The sequence below is a fragment of the Sturnus vulgaris genome, chromosome 13 (assembly GCF_052056855.1).
Source record: "Sturnus vulgaris isolate bStuVul1 chromosome 13, bStuVul1.hap1, whole genome shotgun sequence".
NCBI classification, from domain to species: domain Eukaryota; kingdom Metazoa; phylum Chordata; class Aves; order Passeriformes; family Sturnidae; genus Sturnus; species Sturnus vulgaris.
The window spans coordinates 3,872,672-3,895,905 of NC_142255.1; the positions used below are offsets into that span (position 1 = coordinate 3,872,672).

A 23,234-nucleotide genomic window follows, 5' to 3' on the forward strand; every position below is an offset into this window, starting at 1 on the left:
GCAGCCCTCTCCTCCTCAGGCTGCATGTATAATGTCACACTGTCCTTGTCAGTGTATTTTCACTTTCAGGTTTTGTGTGTTAAATGTGCAGGGTCAGCTGGGTCATCATGGCTCTTTATCTCTGAGCAGTAACTACTGAGAAGGGCCAGTGACAAATGATATCTTGCTTTGCTAGAAGGAAGTTAACATGCTGGACAGATTGCAGTGACTGATCTCTTCCAATGCTGACTGATGCCCTTAGAACCTGCACATGTCTTTTATTAGTTCAGTTTGCAACAAACAAGTTAGTGACTGACATATAGAGGAAGGTTAAAGGATTCATTTACCGTAGTTCTGGCAGCAGAAGTCACAGAGCAAATATTTTCAAACAACATCTCTGAAGAGCATCCTGTTCTTGTCCTCCTCACTGAGTTTGTCACTTCCTGATAACAAAACTAGTTGTTAGCATAGGCCTAGTGCTTGCTCTAGCTGGGATTCAGCCGTGAGGTAAAACAGAGCATCTCACTCACAGAGCCAGCACCTGTTGATCTGAAAGTCTTTGCACAGCACTCAGGAAAGGATGCCTCCACCACAGAGGCAAAGGCTGAACTCTGCTGTGGTGATGAAAGGAGGCACTTCCTGTCCCAGTGCAGCATTGAGGGTGACCACGGCAAAGCTGCCCAGCTCCAGCAGAGCCCTGCACACAGGGAGTGCAGCACACTCTGCACAGCCCTGCACACTGCCCAGCCAGACCATCCTGGGGGCTGCCAGTGCAGCTGTCAGTGTGCCAAGGCAGGGCTGTCACAGAGAGAAGCCGTTCTGCAGAGAGGGGAGCAGCCTTTCCCTGGCTGCAGCTGTGTGATCTGACCAGCTGCTTAGCTCCAACATTCCTCCAGTTTTTCAAATATTAATCTTACACCAACCTCTGTTGCTCAACTTCTCCAAAGAGTACACACAGGGAGCAATCTGTCAGGCATGTGGCATTAGAGACAGCTTGTTGATGGCCTTGTTCCTTACAGCAGCTCTGTTTGGGAAGCTTAGCATGGCCTATGCTGAATGTGTGCAATACTTCAAATACACATATATAGTTGTGTTGCTTCCCTCAAGACAGTATCAGTCACTTTCAAGTTTGTGGGGACTGAGGTTCTCTAGCCATAGCTGAAAGGAAGCTTAAAAAGAGGACTCTCTAAAGTGAATTTAGCAAATTCCAACATTATAAAGAAATAATACAGCTTTAACAATCCAAGGTGTTTTGAGGAGGGTCCTGGCCTAAGCCGTTTGCAGGGATGTTAATGGCATGCCAAATCAGTGGAAATACTCCTTGAAAAATGTGAACAAGTGAAGACTAACTTGTCTTGTTGGGAATATGCAGCAGGTCAAATAACTGCTGGTTCTTGTCACAAGGGAGGTGACAGCTGCAGACAACCAAGAATGGAAAGTCTTAAATCAAGGGCAGAGTAGGCTCAGAGAAAGAAGAACTGCCTTGCTGAGCTAGGGATATGGTTTCCAAGAAAGTGGCAGCAATAAAGCTCACTGGAAAGCCTTTAATATAATGTTTCAGCTGTTGTCTTTTGGATGGCTAGTTGTGGCTCGCTGAGCAAAAAGTGTTGTACAAACATGCAGGGCCCTTTCCAGCTGTACTTGCAAACACTGATGGTGGTGGTAGGTACTGGAATTTGAGATGTGCAGTGTGATTTATAAAAGGATATACCATAGAGTCATTAATCTGTTACCTAAATGTGGTGCCAGCCAGACTGTAAGAGCTGTTGACATTTGTGCCTTCTGGGCAGTGTCACTGTTACGTGTCAAGTTGGGGCTGAGGGTAGGAAGTGTCATGGAGCTTTTCCCAAAGCGTTTTGTGACAGTACCCATTGAGAAAGTGTATTCCTGCAGGGTGGTGTGGGCTGGCACTGCTGTCCTGGGCCAGTGCCCTGATCCTGCAGCTGAGCTCTGCAGCCTGCAAGGACTCACACTAACAGAGGAAAGCAGACAGACCTTGGAGTGCTATTTCTGGGCATGGAAGTCTCCTCTTTCCTTCACTGCTGTCCTTTCACTGTGGGGAAGGGGCTCTGCCTCCCCACCTGCCACTCCAGTTTCTTGCCTGTCTCAGTAACTGGGAGCTATGCTCATGCTCATCTCCTGGGCCAGCCAATGCCTTCGTGCAGAAAATAAGCACTGTGATTTCTGTTGATTAGTTTAAGCATAATTGAGCCTCCATTTTCTCAGCCCCTGCTGACCTGGGCTGTGGTTTCATGGTTAAAGCCAAGCTCCATCTTTCATCAGTGCCTTGTTATGACTCCTGCAGTTCCCCATCTCCAACTATGAGTTCCTGCTCCCTCTGTGCTTTTGTGGAGGATCCACTCTGCTCTCTGAGAGAAGAGTAACCCCATTTTCTGGGTGAAGCTTTAAAGGACAGCAAATGCAGCATTTTGCCAATGGTAATGGGACCTTGGAGCCTGGCACAAGTCACTGTTCTGACAGTGTAACTGAGTGTTTATTCATGCAGGGAAAACAAAAAGCAGAGATAACCCAGGTGTTCTTTGTAGGGCAGGAACCTGGAGATCTAGGACAAAAAAGTCATGGCCCCCAGCTCGTTGGACTCTCCCTGCTAAACAGAGGGCTGTGGCTGCAGCTGGGAGAGTTATCCTTAACTCATACCACACAGCATCTTCATACAGGAATGGTTTTTTCTAACTTTGCTCAGTACTGTGCTTTCTTAGACATGAGCTTTAAGTCTGTTCTTTGATTAGTTTGCACTTTGAATTAGTTCTTTAAATTTTGAAGAATAACTTTTTATTATTTTATTTTACAACACGCACAAAGCAAGTCTTTGTGTTTGATGTAAAATATAAATTTAATTCCTGAGGACTACCAACACTCCTGTTAATGTTTCTTGTTACCAATCTTCTAAGTCATGTTTCATGTATGTGAGTCTTCTGCTGAAACAGTTTTGGCATCTGGTACTGACCAAGTTTTGTCTCTTGGTCACAATCACTGTGATTGTTATCAGCTGTCTGATACCGAGTCACTGTTCTTGAATTATTTTCTTTTTAGTCCTTCTAGCAAGTTTCCCTATTAGTTTTCAATGTTACCTTAACTGTTTCCAAAATAAAATATTTGTTACAGAAAGTTCAGAGGAGATGGAAGGTTTTGTTGTTTGGCTTTTTCCTAATAACAAAGTTGCTCTACCTACAGTAACAGAGAACAGCTGGCCTTGGCCTCACTTTGTAACAAAGTAATGAATTTCTTATCATCAGCATCCACCTGGATGATGGAAATTATCTCAGTGTATTTCCTCAGTCCATGTCTGGCTCTGAGAGTGTAATTAGGGATGAATGGCCTCTGTGGTAGTGCTCACAAAGCTCAAATTTTGTAATATATTTAACCACTGAATATTAAGCAGAATATTAATTCCAGGGAAAAGACATTGAATATTAATCCAAATCTTTGTTCTGCCATTTCTGTAAAAATGAAACTACTTTTTCCATTTTACATTGCAATTTCAACAGCTGAGAAAATATACTCTGTATCATATTAATTCCATACTTTTAAAATGAAAAATATTACATATGAGTAAAAATGCACATGAAATAAACACAGTGGAGCTCAAATTCTAACAGTGATAAAGCAGTGGACAAATTGTTAACATTGGATGCAGAACAGAGCTCACAGGTCTGATGGTCAGGCTTAATTTATCTCAGGTGACATCTGTGAACCTTTGTTATCACTCTGCACCAGCAGTTTGAACCACAGTGAAGACCTGTTGTAATAGCTGAGCAGTGGAACAGGAGTTTCAGCAACCCTTTGCAGTTTTTACATATAATTTCCTAAAGCCTTGAACGAAATGCCAGCATGGTTTCATTCAGTTTGGTATGTGGGGAAGGAGAAAAATCATGTAATATTTGTCGATAATACTGCTGCCCCCCCCTTACAATTGTGCAGCTCTCAGCCTGTGTCTGGGTGGATTTGCACCTTTGCACACGCAGGTGCAGCGTGTTCACCCTCCCCATGCACAGGACACAGCCCTGCAGTGGCTCCACGCTCCCAGGAGCAGCTTATCACATCAGCTGTTCCTGCTGAGCATGAGTCAGCTGTGACCTTCCCTGGCCCTGCACTCTGCTCGCTGCCACTCCGAGCACTCATACCAATAGCACAAGCCAAGTCTGATAAGCAGGGAAGATTTGTCATCATGTGCATTTTCTTCTCGAGCTTCAGCTTACAGGGAAAGCTTGCCAGGCTGTGGGGAACTGGCCAGAACTGCTGGGCTCCTGCTCTCACTGCTGACTCTGCACCTCCACTCTCAGGAGGAGCTGATAAGGGCCACGTCGATGGCCACACCGGAGTGGGGAAGTTCCCAAACACATCGAACACTTCCAGGAGATGCTGTTGAGGGTTCAGTAGGTGGCACAATTTCTTGTGACTCATGGCTAAGGACCCCACAAGGTGTTTAAGGTATTCATTGTGTTACTGCACTGATAGCTTGTAATAATTCATAGACTGTTCAGAAGCATTAGATTTATCAACCTTTCTTTGAATTTCAAACGCTCTGCTCTCCACTTATTCCAGTAAACCAGATCCTTCTGTTAGAGTCTGTATTCTTCTACTCTTGTGACTCTTTTCTGGCACTGGACACAGAGATCACCTTTGGGTCAGGGTGTGTTGTTACCTTTGTGTGGGTTTAGTGAGATGTGGATGAAAGGTGCCAGACAGTGACTTTATCAGAGACAGGATATGTCCAAAGGTGCTCAGCACTTCCCTTCAGGAATATTGGAACTTATCCCCCAAAGTCACTGTGCTCTTAGAGCACTACACAATCAGTAAAGCATGAGCTGTGAGTGAAAATACCAGCATGTTTAAAAGTTGCAGCTGATTTATTTTTCTTTCTACTACTTTTTAGTAGTTAAGCAACATTCCTGTTAAATGCCCTGTTTTAAAAAGTTCTGGATCATTCTGTTATAATCTGGCATCAGGTAGTTTCAGTTCTGTGTAGTTACTTCGGGAGAGGTAACCACTTCCTTTGCATTTGGTTTGGGGGGAAAAGAAGCAAACAAGTAAAGCAAAATTCAGATTTATCTGAAGCTGAAACAGAAGTACAGTGACATTTGTGACAGTTTAATTTTTAAAACTCTTTATGAAGTTACAAAACATGCCTTCAGAGTATTTAACAGAAGAAGATTTTGATGACCTTACCATGGAATTGCTGATTGCTGTTTCAATTATCCTACTTTAATTTCTTTATAAATGCTCTGCTATTTGACTTCCTTCTTATTTACTGCTTAGGTTAAATTTCTGCTGTACCAAATCCTGGTTTAGTCCAAAACAAGAAGTCTGTAAAAATAAAACGTACTGCAAATTATTGTTATTTACAGAAGGCTTTTACATCTTTATAGTTGTAACTACAGAATTCCTGCAAATACCCTCCAGCAAAGTGCTTTTATGCATATATTTTGTGAACCTTGCATGCCCTTTGGTTGGTCTGTGTTTCAAAAATGGATTCTCAGTGTTGTTCCAAGCAGACTCCTGTCCTCTCTGCTGGGAAGAGCACTCAGTGCAGTTACAAATAGCAGAAGTCATCTCTGAAGTATAAGCAAAGAAGCAGGAGGGTATTTAGCTTGATGAAACTATGGTTGAGCAATTGCTCTAATCACTTGAAAAAAAAATAAGACTGAAAAATATGTTTTCCTCAAATTCAGCAAGAATTCTCCAGGGCTTTGCTTTGAAAGTTAGCAAAAAATACAACCATAAATGGATAAAATTATTAGTATCTTTTTTCCAAGAAAAATAAATAGGAGTGAAAAAGATGAAAAAGAAATAAGATGCAGACTTTCTAAGCTTGAGATGACCAGTTAAAACTAATCCAAATTTAATAGTGGCCAAAAGGCATAATGAATAAAACTGTTGACATAATAACAATGGATGTAACTGAGAATGAATTACCCTCTCAGCTGAACTAAACACACCAGCCTCAAATGGAGAGCAGCCCTGTGTTCAGGTTGGCTAAACACTGTTATTGTGGTTATGTTTATATCTATTAACTCATGCATGTACACCCCATGATTTCACACTATATTTTTAGTATTTTTATACTAACATGCATTCACGGTACTGCCTGTGAATATAAACAGAATTTAAACCAGTTTAAACCTAGTTTAGGTGCTATTTGGTTTTTATTTTAGCCTTCTTTCAGGTCATGTATTCTTGTGCAGGAACACCTAGTGAATAAAATATGAATGATCATAATTGCACTTCTAGTGATACCTAGAGACATGAAATTAATTTGTATCCTTACCCCATATAATATTATTTCATTTTCCAGTAGCATTACCTGTATTTTACAGACTTGGAGAAATTAGGTACAGAAGGAGCAAGGTGTTACTTTTCATCAAGTGTGTAAGAACCTAATTACTGTTAAAGTCAGTGGGAGGCTGCCTAAAATCCCTTGCAAATCTGTTCCTGAGTAAATTGTCCTGGCTCACACAGGGAGTTGTGTCACCTCTCGACTGGCAGAATGCCAGAGCACTGTCCTTTGCCAGGTTCATTTACTTTTCAAAGAACTTGTTGAAAACATATTTCAGTCTAAAGTGTATCTGTCAACGTGTTCATATATGTCATGGCTATTATGGGAATTTCAGGTTTTGACAACTAAATCATCACCATCATATATTTTAGAATTCTTTAATGAATGAAATGAAGTTGGATATGAACAGGACATAAAGAAATAGACTCAACATGCAGAAAGCAAACATATGTTTGGTATTTGGGGAAGAAATGGTTTGCTCTTCTCAGATGACAGAATCAGCTTCCTGACTTGTCCCCCCTCAGGAAGCCTGATTGGAGTCAGGTAACCTGTACTGTCATCTCAGTACTTTGCCCACATCTTTTCAGTGTTTTGAGAAGAGCTCCTGAGCCAGGCAGTGTTTCAAGAACATCAGAGAAAGGCTGGAATAAACCCATACCCGTGCAAGCAGTTGCTTAAGGGCTCTCTTTATTCTAAAGCTGTGGAGCAGCAGCACTGCTGGGCACTGGGGCATTCCAGACTGGCAGCTGCACTGCTCTTGCTCTCAGGTGATGTTCTGTCCCAGAGCACACCGATATTGAAAGGAAACTTGGACAAAGAACAAGAAGTTGTCCCGTTCTTCTGGATTGTCCAGCTTTCCTCTTCCCACATCCTTTCCACATCCTCTCCTGAAGTGCCTGATGATTGAACGAGCTGAACTTGTGCTCTTCTAAAGCATGCTTCTGAAAATAGACTCCAAAACCACCCAGTAATATTGTCTCTGTGTTCTTATTCAGTGACAAACCTCCTACATGATAGTAGCAATGCAAATGATGGGTTGTCTTCATTGCTGGGATAAATCCCATCATTACTGATGGACAGATTTGATGGTGTACCAAATTATATTATAGCTAACATTATGCAGCTGCTATTGTTCATACTTGTGAGCTGTTTCCACAATTGAGGATTCTTAGTGTGACAAGGCTGTTGCACAGCTGTCCAAAATATTTCTGGAAGGGAAAAAACGGAACTTCTGGGAAAAAAACACTTTAGAAGTTAGGAATTGTAGTGTCATTACGTTTGGAAGGCTTCAAAGCCATGCACAGGCAGTTTCTTCAGCAGAATGCTGTGTGGGGACAATACCAAAGGCTTTACTGAGGTCCAGGTAGGCTCCATCCAGAAGTGTCAGCCTCTGAGCTTGTCCTGTGTGTGTTGTAAATGCTTCTGTTCATGATCCAAGTCATCTTCATTTCAGTGCTGCACTAAAACCCATGAATCCTGGCAAGGTATTTTGGCTGAAACCTGGATATCTGAGCTGTGAAATTTAGTTTCAAATCTAAGATCAGGTACAAAGGCCCCATGTGAAATTATCTAAATGGCTTAATTTCTCAGTGCTGTCATCTTAATTGTCAGAGAGACATGCTTTCCTTCCTTCTGCTTTTTTCCTTGCCTAGGTCAGAAGTTTTGGAAGCAGAGTTTGATTGTTATGGTCTAAATGCAGATACATGAGAAGGCACAAAACCACTGTTGTCTTGCTCCTGACCTTACAATCACTGTAGTTGACAAGAAATCCAAAGTGTCAGACTGTGATTGTAAAATGCCTGTGAGGATCCTCTTGTTTCATAACTGAATGGGCCTCCAGGAGCTATTCATTGGTAATTGCATTGTGACTGCCTTAAATGTCCAGGCTAAGAAATTGAGCATTTGTCTCCTTCCCTGGGGCTTGCAACCTCTCATCCTCAGTCCCAAACTGTCACAGTAAAGATTTGTCTGCAAAAACCTGCTTTTAAGGGAGATGGGAAATGGCATGAAGGCTGGGACAGGAGCAGCAACCATGTGTGTTGGTGGCCACAAGTGCAGGGGAGCAATAGATTACAAGGGAATTGGGACTGTTATAGTCTGGGACAATTATTTATGTCAAAGGAGAGACAGGAATTCCTATGCTGTGCCAGTATTACTCTTGTAAGCTTTTGCATAAACAGAAATGTACAGAATCTACAGTATCACTGGAATTTCTAAATGCAAAAGTGACTATGTTCGTTCCCATAATCAACACTCATAAAAAAATGTTTTCTCCTGAACTTTGACAAGATTTGTCCCTAGAGAGGATTCAAGAAAACAAGCACAGGAACATTAATACCATGCTTCATAAAGTCTGAACCAAGCAAGATGCATGTCTTGAAAAATATGATCAAACAAGAAAAGCATGAAACCCATGATGTTTTACACAAGCAGCTCTCAGCACTACATTCTTTTAGTAGAATGTTTAAAGCAAAATTGAGGATTTTGTAATGGGGATTTCTCTAGGGTTTGCAGGTAATGATAAAAGCAGGAGAAATATGAATCCATTAAAGCATGTGACAAATGGCCAGAGTCTCTATTCCATTTGTTATTCCTAAAGGGATAAGTACACTTGTCCCATCTGTCCTGCCTCTCTCCTGAGAAGGGTTTAGGATATGTATGAAAATAAAAGCCTAAAAGAAGCATGTCAGGCTGGCTGGCATTTGTTTGAACTCTGAAATGAGAGGCTGCCTCTGCCATAGGGTGGGAGCCTTTGAGAGCAATTGAGCACCAAAGCGACAGCCTTAATTTTTAATTCTTTGCCTTTGTATGTTTAAGACAGGCTCCAATCAGATGTCTGTGTTGATGAAACACTAAGTGCAGCGTCTAATGAGGTGCTGAATATAATTGCTGTGTGTGCTGCATAATTTAAATACCAACTGTACTTGCATTTCTCATTTACCAAGCCAGTGAATGATATAATAATATTGAAAACAACAACAGCTCAGTGCTTACACAGTGTAGTCATGGGGGTGCACTTAATGAGTTTGTTTGTGATTCTTATGAAGAGATCCTGTCTGCTAAAATCACAGTTGCTAAAGGTTATGGTTACCTGTAAGATGAGTCTTTTCCTTCCAAGTCTAGATAACATGTCCTGAATAAGGAAGTATCTGATACTAAGTGTGTATTCTGGGACTGGAGATCTGCCAATTCCTAGGAGATAAGGAGGGAATTTTGGACTTGGACTACATTAGGTGCCACAGGGAGGAAAATTTTGTTAGCATGCCTTTTAACCTTAATGCAGCCACTGTACTATTTGATACAGTGGGAAATTTTTTGTCCTTGAGGTGCAGTGAGAAACCTGCACTTACTCTAGTTATATTTGCAGCCAAGATATCAAATGAATGCATAAATATGAATAAACATTTTTTTTTATTTGAAAATTGACTACTGGAGGCCAGTTTTGCATTTCTGAAGAGTTATCATTCCTTTGAGTTCTTCTCTAGGGACTATTCTTAAGACAAATATTTTTGTGTGTGTTTTTCAGAACACACAGTGATGTGTTGCAGACTTGAATGTCTTAAGCATTACCCAGTGAAGTAGTGGTAACTTGGACATCTTGGGGCAGATCTTACTCATTTGAACATGAACTGTTTTTTAGAGGTTTTAACTCCTTTTGTCAGTTTTGTCAGTTTGGTTTTGCTGAATTTCAGATACAGTAGGAGGTTACCTTGTTATGCTCTACTGCCTTAGACTGCAGAGTGCAGACAGCGCTCACTCTTGTACCAAGAACAAGCTTTGCAGTGCTCAGCAGTGCTGCTCGGGGCTTGCAGGATCAGGACCGGCTTATTTGGGAAGCTGTCATATAAAATCCTGAAGAGCATTTTTGTTGCCTCCCTGTCCTCGCAGTGGCCAGTTCGCTATAGTGAAGAAGTGTCGGGAGAAAAGCACAGGGGTGGAATACGCTGCCAAGTTCATCAAGAAGCGGCAGAGCCGGGCCAGCCGGCGCGGGGTGAGCCGGGACGAGATCGAGCGCGAGGTCGCCATCCTGCAGCAGATCCTGCACGCCAACATCGTGCAGCTGCACGACATCTACGAGAACAAGACTGACGTGGTCCTCATCCTGGAGCTGTGAGTAAGGGGCTGCCTGGGGTGAACAGGAACCAGGGAGCGCTGCAGAGGCTGCTGGAGCACAGGGACGCTGATAAATGGAGCTGCTGTTTTGTTCTCAGGCTTCACAGATCTTGGCAGGAGCACTGAGGGAGGTTGGTGTTCCCCCAGCTCATCCTGGGGATACAGGTGCACCTGAACATCAGCTGAGGTCATTGGATACTGAGCCAGGCAATCTTGAAAACAGTTTACTGAGGGAGGGATTACCTCATGTCTGCCTAGGGCTGCCCTGACATGAACCCTGGAGGAAGTACAAGTGGCCACTCAATGCTCGTTTCATTTTTCTTCCTGCTTTCATCTCTTTCAATATGTGTGAGGGCCATCAAGCCTTGTCCAAAATTCGCAGCCATTCTCACTACTGCCATATTGTCCTCCTTTAGATCAGCTAGAGGAGGAAAGGGGAGGAGGGCAAGGGAAGAGGGTTTTTTAATCCCTAGGCATTGACTGTTGAGCATGAATAGCAGCAGGATGGGAATGAAGAAAAGCTGTTTACTTTTGTGCCACCATATGAGGGGGACAAACCACTGCCATTTAGGTCCTGCTGACAAGTGGACCTCCTCACCTCTCCATGCAAAATGATGCAATTTTTCAGTGTGTATGGAGCAGGAAATACAGTCACTGTGGTTGGAGTTAGGTAGACCATACATTCCCTAGAACACCAGCCTGGACCTTGTGTATGGAATCCAGGCAACAAGGCTTTTATCCCTGAGGGAGCTCTCTAGGGGAGCCAGCATTTAGGCCAGGGAGCATTCCTGGAGATTAGTGTGACTGCTAGAAGATGGCATATGAGTCATGATGGGCATCTGTTAACTGTGAAGTGTATGTTTATGGCCAAATGTTGGTCTCTGAAGCCAAGCTCTGGAAGACGAGGAAGGAGCTTGCTCTTTCTCACTGATGACTACTTTGAGCTAAAGCAACCTCCCGTTTCATTACCTTCTGTTTTTTCCTGTCCTCATGTGGCCTGACACATTTTGTATGTCCTTTTGGCAGGCTGTAACATATTGCAGTTTGTAAAAGTCTGCATGCAACAGAATTTTGACCTGATTAAGGTCTCTGCATTCAGCTGCTGTATACAAATTGAGGATGATGATAATTGCTAATAAAGATAATTAAATTCTCTCTTTAAATAGATAATCTCTTCCCTCTGACACCCTGCTCTCAGAGTCTCACATTCCCTGCTGTTTATTATAGCAAGTGTTACAGCACCTGGCCAACCAATCTTATGGTAGTGAACTTCAGCTTCAAAAGAATGGCCCCAGTATTGCTGGGTAGTTGAAGAAGCTGCCCTGCTGTTTAAAAGAGGATTTGTCTGAAATGTTGAACCTCTCCCATACTCACAGTGCTGGCAAAACCATCTCCTCTTTCCAGAGGGGTCAGTTCTGCTGGTGCTGATTCTGCTGTTCCAGAGCAGTGCCAGGTGCATTGCTGTGCAGTGCAGTTTGGCAGGTACAGCTTCTCTTTCCTTCTGCACATTGTCCAGGGACTTATTCCCTGTTCTTCCCTGTGTCCTGGGCCCTGCCTGCAGCCTGCTTTGCCCAGCAGAGGCTGCCTGGAGGCAGGTTGGATTGATAGGCCAGAGTTTACTCTGCAGGTAAGTGTCAGGGTTGTGCACACCAAACAGCTCTGACCAAGATGTAAGGCAGCATTGTCGTTTGTATTTTATTGGACTTCAAAGGAGAAGTAAAGGGATCATTTGTTTGCTTCCTTCCCATGGTATTAAGTGACATGATAAAAGGGAAGGAGTTGGAATCAGAGGAAGGAGTTCTGTAACAGCTGAGAAACAAGCATTTGCAGGTGATGATTTAGAAAACAAACCTCCCTAGTTGTTCAAATGTAACTTGATGCAGTTATGAGTGTTTTACTGCAGAGGAATTAGTGCTTCAAATGTGTTTTTTTACTGTGATTCCATAATGGCTGGCTTTTGGGATTGCTAAATCTCTTTTGCTTGAGGGTTTCTCTGAAGTCAGATGTAGAATTTGGATAAGAATGATCTTGCAATAAACTGCTTACCACTCTCTAGGTACAGTTTACTGAAGCCTGGTTTTAAAGCCTGAGTCTTTGTTAATGAGAAATTATCCCATCTCTTCTACTGAATTTTAGATTACTCTTTTAGAATCTCTACAGCTTAGACTAATGCATTAGGCCATACCTCAAGAGACTGGAGATTAATATTGTGCTTTTTATGTATGCCCATCTCTGATCTTCAGAAAATTAAATACTCATGTGGTTATTGTAGAAGGAAGTCTTTTGTTGATAAAGTAACAAAGAGACTTCGAGCTCTCTGAATCTTTTTTTGATTTCCTTTATCTTTATGTTGTATTTTATGTCATATTCTGTAGCTTGGAAAGCCCCCTCCCTAACCTCATTCAAGGTTAGTGTGAACTAAAGAGAAGTGGGAAAACACATCAAGGAGCTGTCAAGTAAATATCCTGTGATCCTTGTTGTTGCAGGCTGCAGTTTCTTCACTCATGCCTGGGGCACAGCTGGTTGCCCAGGATGTTGGTGAGGTTGCCACTGGGGTAAACTCCCTGGTGTGCCCTGAGCAGCTGGCCCAGGTGGTTTAAGTGCCCAGTGTTGGAGGCAGAAAGAGAGAATGAGAATTAAGTAGCTGCAGTCTGAGAGCTGAACTATTTTCTGACACTGCCTGTGTAGCAGAGGAAGTGGCTCTGGAGGGAGTTTCCAGTCTCCTCCAAGCAGGGAGGAATCCTGGAGCACCCTGAGCAGAGCAGCTCAGCCTGGGAGCTCTCCTGAAGTGGAACCTGCTGCTGCAGGACCAGGCTGGGCTGTCACCTGGCCTCAGAGACATCCAAGAGTCCAGCTTAAGGAGCAGTCACCATGGAGATTGTGCAGGGTAAAAGAGGAAGAGGGAACAGTGTGGCTGCATGGTTACATTCCAGAAAAGTACAAGAGCATACCCCAGCCCAGCTGGCTTCCTGATGGCCGGATGGAGTGTCTGCCAGAGGTGATTGCTTAAGTGCACTCTGAATAGAAATCATTCAATAAATGGGACTGGCCTGCTCACTGTACACAGATTTCACCAAGGGACTATCAGGTTTTTCTTACAGTTTTCTGTGCTGGTTTGTCACAGTAGTCTGAGTGCAGACAGTGGTGCTCCAGCACCCAAGAGTAACAACTTTTTTGTGGGTGCCCCCAAAAGTGAATCTGAATGAGAACAGTAATTTTAATGACAGTGTGAACTGGCAACAATAAATGTAAACATGACCATGAATAATAGCTGCAAACAATGCCTAATTTAGTATTTAGGTCATCGTGTTTCAGAAAAACAGAAAAATAGCACTGGAACTCTCTCTAGAAGGCACAGAAATGAAAATAAGTCTTTTATACTAGTAAGAGTGGAATGGATTTCAATTTTGATGTGAAAACTCATAGAAATTAAGAGCACTTCCTTGATTTGGGAAAACTGGTTTTGGTACCTTCCAGCCTGCTACAATCTGCTTTCTTTAAAAATTCAGCACCAAAGAAATCCTTTCCTGTTAATTACATCAGGCAACAATCTGTAGTAGAATAGGGCAATGGCTGTTCTGGAAAGAAAAGAGATTCTGTTGGCACATTTTACTAGCTAAGGTTCTGATGGCAGCCACTAGGAAAAGTAGTTCTTCAGCAGTTTCTTTCTCTTAAAACTTGTTCATACAAAACAAAAATGTTGGAAAGTAGCAGTTGAAGTGGTTAAGTTGACCTTTTGAAGTAGGTGCATGTCTGGGAATTCAGCAAACAATGTAACTCTGGTTCTGGTCCCCTGTGATCCTTACAGCACCAATGGAAAAGCCAGTCCTTAACTGACAGGGAGCAGAGCTGAAGCCAGAGGGAAGTTTGGGCACACCTGGGACCAGAACACAAAACTCAGGATTGTCAGCACAAGTAGATTTTTCTAACTGTATTGAGGTTCTTTGCTGCTTTAGTATTCTGTGCTTGCACCCACTTTATGGATTACAGTGCAGGAGATAACAGGACGTTTTTGGTGTGTTTCACAGGGTTTCTGGAGGAGAACTTTTTGACTTCCTGGCACAGAAGGAGTCTTTGAGTGAAGAGGAAGCAACCAGGTTTATTAAGCAGATTTTGGATGGTGTGAATTACCTTCACTCTAAGAAAATTGCTCACTTTGATCTAAAGGTAAAGATGTTGATTTAGGCTTTGGCTGATCTGTAGCTTCTAATTTTGATATTTAAAACTGGTAATGTCAGGTAGTCAATCAAGATAGAAATCAGAAAGCATAAGTAAAGAATCATTTAACTGATAGTGGCTGTCAAATGACCTAGTATATATTCAATTAATAACTCTCCTGAGTTTTGAAGGGCTGGGTGTGGAGTTTAGCAAGTGTTAAATTAGACATGTATTTTTAAGCAGTGATCTGATTAGACAGAGGATGGTTGATCATTATCTCATCACTTGACAGGGCTCCATTGGCTGCAGTGGAGCTACAATGGTTTACACCACCTAAGAAATAAAACAGTCTTCCAAGAGGTAGTGACAATGACTTTTTGCCATTTCAATCTGTTCTGTTTGTTCTAAAGAAGCTTACATTGTGTCTGTGGTGAACACATATGCCCTAGATCCATGGAAGAAAATCAGGCTTGTTACCCTGAGGCTAAAACATGCTTGGTCCAATGACTGGGAGAATAAATTATTCATGTGCTCTGTTTCCCAGGGCAGCTCTGACTGAGAGTGTGTGTTAGCAGGAGCAACTTCCACATCACATTCTGCTGTGGAAAGGCCAGGCAGCTGCCAGCAGGGAATCAGACTCTCTCACTGCTGCCTTTGAACCTATGATTAAGTGACAGACTAATGCATTGAAGCTCATGGTGGGAGATAAACTGAACCCATAGTTCACTCTGAAACCTGTGAATGGTAGGGAGTAGCTAAGGCTGAGAAATTTAGTTGAAGAAGGAACTTTACAAAACATGTTGTATATGGTAGAAAAGTCCGTGGTTAAACATGTTAGTTTTGATTTCACAGTTGAAGCTTCAGCTTTTTCTTACAATGCTGTGAGGAATGCCACGTGTTCTTTTAATAGAACTTATTATCACATATGGTCTAGGACCTCTAATCCCACCTCTTCCCATTTTCTGGACTGTTCAGCTGGTAAATCCTGACTCTTTCCTGGCATTGTTACAGTTGTGAATTTAGTCTCATAGAGAAGTTAGTTCTTCCTTCCCTGAATAGGTTCAGCATTAAACAAAACACCTTCCATGGCTTACAACACAGTGTAGAGTCAACTGGGCAAATATTGTGAAGTGTAAATTCCAAGAACAGATGAGTAAAATTGCTGTCAGCAAATATATTGTTCTGTGCAGCTATCATACAGGGCTGGGCAGTAGCATTCTGTCTGCCAACACCTGAACTGCTTCAGCTGCCTGCTGCCTCTGTCAAAACAACTGTAAATGGTTAAGCACACTATGTTTCCTGTTCTATGGTGATGTATAAGCAAAGGAAAAAAAAAAGCACTTGAAAACTCTGTTACTGTCCAAGGTATTAACATTTTAATAACATAGATCTATCTGTTGTTAATTTTAGCCTGAAAACATTATGCTTCTTGATAAGAATATCCCTATTCCACACATCAAACTCATTGACTTTGGCCTGGCTCACAAAATAGAAGATGGAGTAGAATTTAAAAATATATTTGGAACTCCAGAATTTGTAGGTGAGTGACACGTTCCTTTGTGTTTTATTGCAAATTCCAGAGGACATCAAGACATCTTGTCAAAGTTAAAAACTGAGGGATAGAAGTATTTTTAATCTTATTTTGGTCAAGGCCACTTAAATCTAGAGGTTTACATTATTTTTCTGGAATAGGCAATGGTACATTCTGTAAGCTAGATGTGCTACTCCTGTGAGAATAAGCTGCTGCCAAATATATATTTAGAGATGTAAATTCAGGATTGAGATTGTAAAACCCTGCACATACAAATTATAATCTTTTTATTTGTTGCCTGGGGTGGGAAGATCTCTGCATTGTGGTACAAGAATACACCATTACATGGCTATCTCTGCCATTGCTTTGTAAATAAAACCACCTCACACTGTACACTTGCTGAGTATCCTCATCTCCCCTTACGTTTTTCCATGTGGTTCTCTTTTTCTTCCTCACTGATCATAATTCTGATCTGTCTAGCTTGGATTTGAGGTTAATCCCACTCCTTTCTACTAGTTTCTATTTTGGTGTTTGTTTGGGGGCTGGGTAGAGAATTGTAATTAATATTCCAGTAAAAACAGCTGTCACAGATCTTTTTTTTTCAACTTATTTCACCCTTGCTCTTTCCTCTTGCATGCAGTCTTATATGGGGATGTTTTCCAATGAGGAAATGTTTCTTATAAAGATAATAGAGTTTGACATGGATAGCAATGTAGTCTAGCAAGTTATTTCAATCTCTTGCTCAAGGGCTGTTTCTGACTGGCATTTACAAACTTGCTTTAATGGCACCAGTTAAAAAACAAAACAAAAGCTCATGCTTGGGGGCAGCAGCATTCTTGGAAGGTGAAATAATTTGTTATTTGTTGTAATTTCCAGTATAATTACTATATAATGTCTGTTTTACCCTTATTCTTGAGCTGCATTATGCTCCCAGTTACCCTTCATAATCTCTTCTGAAAGGCTGTGAACTCAAACTCCTATTTGGGCTGTAAAATTATAAACAATGCATTCTGTAACTATTCTGTAACTAACTTCTCCCTCTCCCCCTTTCTCGCTCTTGGTAATTCTTGGCCTGTTACTCCAGCCTGGTAAAAATGTGTTACCTCAGTTGCTGCTGTTTGATTAAATGTTTCTTACAGCTCCAGAAATCGTAAACTATGAACCACTTGGACTAGCTGCAGACATGTGGTAAGTTTTATAATGTGTTGGTAATTCTTTTCCCCAGGTACTTTACAATTACTTCTTCCTATTTTGCTCTTAATAGAATTCATTACATTGCAACAAATTAAAAACAAAACAAACTTAAATACGGTTAATGAGTCTTTATTCTGTCATTCTATTTTTATACATTCTTTTAAATTAAAAGATAAACATTTAATTTCTGCAAAGTTACACTGAAAAACTGGAGTGCTGGCAGTCCCAGAGTTAACTGTTTGCCACTGTCCATGCAGAGGAGCACTGTGAGAAGGAAACATGTTCCTGCAGAGCTTGTGACAGCTTTATTTATCAGAGTCCTTCATGCAGGGGAGACCTGCACACTAATGTCAGCTGCTGGGAAGGCAGGCAGAAGAGGTCACCCCAAATCAAACATCCTGCTCCTCTGTGTTTCATGTGTGCACTGTAGTAAGTACCCACTGAGTAGGAATACAGAGACTTCAAATATCCACATTACTTGATGCTATCTGTAAAATCATTTTTCCCCAAAGTCCTGTTCTGTACAAGATGTTAGCAGTTACCTAAAGCCACAATGGGCTCTCCTGCCTCTATTGCAGTTACTACTGGCTTTTGTGTATTCTGCACATTAGGAAGAATACTGATCATGTAGAACCCCTGCAATTAATGTCTTTTGTTTTTTAGGAGCATAGGAGTCATCACCTACATACTGTGAGTACAAGAGATTCCCTCCTGTGGAAATGTTCCCAAAGCTCTGTAGCACCAGTACAGAAGAGTTCTTCCCTTCAGTCATTTAGGGACCTGCACAAGTGGGGTGGGCAGGGGTTTGTCTAAAGGACAGGGGCTATCCTGCAGCCTTTTCCATTTAAAATAAGGAGTAAAAGATGAGGGGCGTTCTGAGAAGAAGAAAAACAAATGTCCCTGGCATCACTGGGCATTTCTGCATTTTATGGGATCTCATCAGTTCCAAATGGAAGAGGATGGAAAAGCCAAGAGGATTAATTGCTCCTGGAATGACTGTGAGCTACCAGTGTGAGCATAGAAACAGAAAGTTTAGCAGTCCTATTTACAAGTTGGGTTATTTCAGGTGGAAACAGGGAAGCTTTTATTTGCTTGTAAAGGCAGCAGTCTAGATTATTATGCATAAGTAAGGTCACCCATTTCCAAAAGGTGAATTTAAGCTGAAAGAGGAGCAGAGAAGTCGACCCTGGCAACTGAGTATTCAACTTATAGGAGAAAAAAAGGAATTTGTTAAAGCTAGTAAGGCAAAGGTTGGTTGGGAAAATCATTATAGTCAGGAAGCATAAAGGGAAAATACATCACAGAACACTTAGATACAGATTCTCTTTAGAAAAATGTGTGTCAACTGGTGATGAATAAATAAAAGGAGGGAATTATGCTCAGGCTCTCAAAGAAATGAGTTTCTGTGGGCATCTGGGGACAAGCAGTTGAGAGTTTTAAGATGGAGCTTGGCAATTTGGGAAACTGCTTGTGCATCAATGGATGCAAGCAACAGAGGAACAGCACTCCTTGCTTTTCCTCTCATTTGTCATGAGAATTGCAGGAGTTGACAGTGATCCTTGATCCTAACTGCTTCCACTGAAATTCTGTGACTCCTGGGGAGCAGGCAGTGGGCACTGCTTGCTGGGAATGTTGCACCCTCAGCTTTGGCTGTTCCTTGTGATGCTCAGAGGAATAACTTGCTGCCAGACTTGAAGGAGGTGGACTTTTGCATTGGACGGATTTGCACTGTGCAGCTCAGGGGTTGAAGGGGAGGGATTGTCTTTTCATGTGGAAAAGAAATCTTGGCCTAACAAGGGTTAGAGCCCAAAAGCTGTAAAACAAAGGTAGGGTCTGAGGAATCAGATTGAGTGCAACAAATTCCCTTCTTTTCTGCAGTGCAAAGAAAAGTTTGGGGTATTGGTTGAGCCAACCTCAAGTAAAGGGATTTAAGATACTGTCCAGAGCCTGTTTTTTATCAGCGCTCTGGTCTGCACTTTCATACCTGTATTTGCCAGGACATTAAACTTTGTGAATTTGTAAAATGGGTGTTCTTGTTTGATGAGAGGAACATTTAGGAGCTGAGGTTAAGCTCAACTGATTAGTTGAGGTTGGTTAGTGATGCACAGAGCCAGCTGCTCCTCAGGTCTTCCTGTTCCACTGAGGAGTCTGTACTGGGGCAGAGCAAGGGAGCAGATCCTGTACAGCACCCAGCACAGGAGATTGTTTTACCTGCTTGGCTACTAATGATTGCTGTGCTCATTAAGGTAGAAAAGATGTCTCGCTGCAAATGATCAGAAGAAAAGAGCACACTTTTTATGGTGGGAGGGATCAGCTTGTACGATAGGATATGGACTAGAAATTTGCATGCTTTCAACCCATATTGCCTCCTAATTGTAGAGTCTTTTGCTCAGAAGTGTCCTGAATAAGTAGAGTGTGTCTATGGTACCACCTACTTCAGCAAACGTGGCAGCAATCAGATGGATGCTGTCATCGAGTGTAGAGATCAAAATGCATCCAAGTCCTCAGTTCAGTAACTCTGGAGTGATTCAGTGGGCTGTAAGGGCAAAGCCTTTATTACTGAGGTCTGCTGGTACATGTGTACAGGCACTGAGTCAGAATATGACAAAAGCCATTTGCATTGGATATTAGGATTTCAGAATGCTCCCATTTCACAGGTTTCAAAACTGAGTCCCAAAGAGAAAAGAAGAAAAAATCAGAGAATAGACCACTGTTGATTTTGGCTTCCAACAAAGGGCCAAAATGTGGAATTACAGCAACTTCATGGAATAATTTGGGGAAAGGGAAAAGAAACCAAAGCCCTAGGACAGGTTTCCAAGCTTCAGTTTTGGAGCAAAGCCCATGGTCTGTGGAGAGGTGCCTGCTTGTAGCCAGAGAAATGGAACCAAGGCTTAAGAAGAAGTATGTAAAACCTCTAAAGAATTGAGACTCACTGTGGTTTATGGGATGAAATTTACTGCATTAAAGACAACTGGAGGACCTCACTCATGCTCTCTTGCTGTGACAGATGCTTTGGTGGTGTTGTATGATTGTAGAGGGGGGAGGAAGCAGTTCATGCACTTGAGTGTTTATTCTGTGTGTAAAACCACGTGTGGTGGCTGGGATTGGGCTGAGATTCTCAGGCAGTCCCATCTAACTTTCTGCTAATTCCCCAATATTCCCAGCCAACCTGACGGTGCCAATACAGACAAGGTAAAAAGCCTATTGAGAGTGGGATCATGTAAGCAAATGGTTTAGTATTCAAAACCTCAGTTTAGTTCCCTGGAGTTTGCTGCAGTCGTGTTTTGAGCCTGCTGCACCCTGAAACTATGTTATCGAAGCTGGACATAATAGATAAGCACAATAATAGCCCATAAGATTATAAAAAAAAGAGTGAGATCAATTTCCTTGGTATAAATAACATTTCCTGTAAACCAGACTTTTGCAAGTCAGCATCCCTTTGTGCTGGGGGAGGAGGAGCCTGGAGGAAAGGCAGGGCAGGAGGGGTCTGGGATGACTCTGTTCTGACACGAGTTTTATGGAGCAGAGGTGCAGAGTCATCAAAGATGAAGGTCACAGTCACAGCTGAGAGACAGGCAAAGCAGGAGGAAAGCTTTTTCTTAAGTCTAGATTGCTAAATGGCATTTTATTATGACGCTGTCTCCATTATATCCTTGCAGTTGGAGCAGGGTGCCAAGAGAATTAAATTCTGTGTTGTTTGGAAACGGTTGGATTTTATTTCAGCCAAAGCGCTTTTGTTTGTGGATTCCTTTTACTGAGCAGCATGGGCAGCATGGCCCTGCCTGTCCAGTGGAGCTGGCTCCTGGGCAAGGCCACGTGCCTGCCTTCTGGTCATACACTGCATTTTGCTTCCAGCTGAGAAAGGGCTCTTGGTTGAATGCACTGTGCAGGGAACTCAGCAGCAGCTTTGCAGAGAGAAAATAAGTAGGGGCAGAGCTTTTCCTTCCTGAAGGAAAGCCAGAGAAACACTTATGTTATCTGCTTGAAGGTTATAGAGGCTTCAGCCTGGTAGTCTTTGTGGGTTCCCAGGGATAGAGACTCTCCTCAGCTGAAACTTTTTCTAGTTTGATTAGCAATGACTTAAATGAGACACTCGGGAGAGAAAAATCTGTGCATTCCTCTCTGTTTGCATGCATTAGTGCTGCACTAGAGACTCCCAGTGCAAGTCTGGCTCATAACCACAGCTGCAGTGAGCCAAAGCTGACCTTGTTTTTTCTTACATGTCAGAGCTGCTTCAACACAAGAGCCACAAATGTCCTAAGAGTATATTCCACTGTCACTGTAATTTCCTTAGGGGACTTCTGCTGTTTGTTTTTCCAACTGATTCTTCTCTCTGGCTTATCTAGGCTTAGTGGTGCATCACCTTTCCTTGGAGAAACTAAACAAGAAACACTTGCCAACATCACAGCTGTGAATTATGATTTTGATGAAGAATTTTTCAGCAATACTAGTGACCTAGCAAAAGACTTCATTCAGAAACTACTGGTGAAAGATACCCGGTAAGCAAATATTCAGAAAGACCCATTTGTCTCTAAAATAAACCTGGTGAAATGTGGCTTGACAAGTGAAAAAGCTTTTCCTGCTGTGTGTATTGCCAGTCAAGAGCAAGACAGGAGGATGCTGCTGTGCCCCCAGTTAATACTGCACCCAGAAAGCCTGAGGAGAGGAACCAAATCTCCTCAGCTATTCAGTCCATGTTCAGGACTGAATTCTCACCTGAGTCAAGTGGCACAATTGGGTGTGGCTGAAGGGCTGAAAATGGTGTGCACAATCTCGAGTTCAGGGTAACAACCACTCCACTATTTCATTCTCTTATGAACTACTTTCAAGGAGGTAATACCATCCCAGAATATGCCCCCAGTGGTGCAATGCCAGAAAAATCACTGCATGTGCTGCTATGGAGTTGCTCTGAGTCTCTGTCTGTGGCAGTCACCTCGGGTTTGTGTGACAGCTATGCAGATCTTTGTTCCCAGGTTACAGGAACCACAGTCTTTTTTTTTTTTTCTTTTTCCTTGCTTTTATTAAAGCACTCACAGAAGTAGCATCTCCTTCTTTGTCCTGGAGGAAAGTCAGACCATTGTGGTTCTTTCTAATGGCTTCATTAGGGGACAAAATAGCTATGAGAGAGAAGGAGCTGTTCAGTGAAGATTTCTGCAAATCATCAGGCCTCAGTGTGGGCTAGAGGTGGTGTTTGATGAGAGTTTTGCACAGGTCTGGCAGCTCCAAGGAGAAGTCAGTGCTGTTGGTATTTGTCCCATGTGCAGACACAGTGGCTGTGCTGTGCTGTGTTTCTGTCTTTGATTCTCAGTGCTCTTGATGTGCTGTTCACCAAACTACTACAATGCAGAGGGAACTTGGGTTTGATCCACTTTGATTAGGTTTGCAGTATTCCTCTCAGAAATATTGCTGTCAGGAAACAGCAGCTCCTGCAGTGCTGTAATACCATGTTCCAAAGGACAGCTTTGGTATAATTAGTGTTGATTACCTCTGGTATAATTGCTGTTGATTCAGACACAATTGTATCAAAGGTGTATAACTAGAATTTGTTTTCTAAGCATGTTGGATGGACAAAGCAAAGGAATGTTGTATTACTTTTTATAGAAGGGTGCACAAAAGTACAGGTAGATTTTGATGAAATAAGAATTAAAGTTGTGTGGAGTAAGGACAATTACCTACTGAAGTTGAGAACATTAACTAAACTGTGCACAAGCAGTGTGCCTCAGGGAGAAAACATAACCTTGAAATTTGAGGGTTTGTCCTGGAATTATTCTTCTAAATCCTTCATAGGAAGCCTGGGAAGAGTGTGGGTCAATGGACTTGTGTACCAAGTATTTTTCATTCAAGCCTTTGGGGTTTTTTTTGTGTTGCTGTTTTTTAGGAAGCGGCTTACGATTCAGGAAGCTCTGTCTCACCCTTGGATAACGGTAAGACTGAATAAAGATCTTTGTTTTTTCCATGAGC

At 42.2% G+C, this 23,234-nt stretch overlaps 1 protein-coding gene across 2 annotated transcripts in view; it reads left to right on the plus strand.

The window, feature by feature from the left end:
• DAPK2 (death associated protein kinase 2) overlaps positions 1-23,234 on the plus strand; it is a 37,342-nt gene that overhangs the window by 7,884 nt on the left and 6,224 nt on the right. For both annotated transcript variants that reach the window (XM_014879186.2, XM_014879187.2), the window contains exons 3-9: positions 10,166-10,387; positions 14,419-14,557; positions 15,959-16,088; positions 17,219-17,267; positions 17,937-17,963; positions 21,620-21,772; positions 23,152-23,197. In XM_014879186.2, the coding sequence (XP_014734672.2) occupies positions 10,166-10,387; positions 14,419-14,557; positions 15,959-16,088; positions 17,219-17,267; positions 17,937-17,963; positions 21,620-21,772; positions 23,152-23,197 (766 nt within the window). The remainder of the gene's footprint in view (positions 1-10,165; positions 10,388-14,418; positions 14,558-15,958; positions 16,089-17,218; positions 17,268-17,936; positions 17,964-21,619; positions 21,773-23,151; positions 23,198-23,234) is intronic.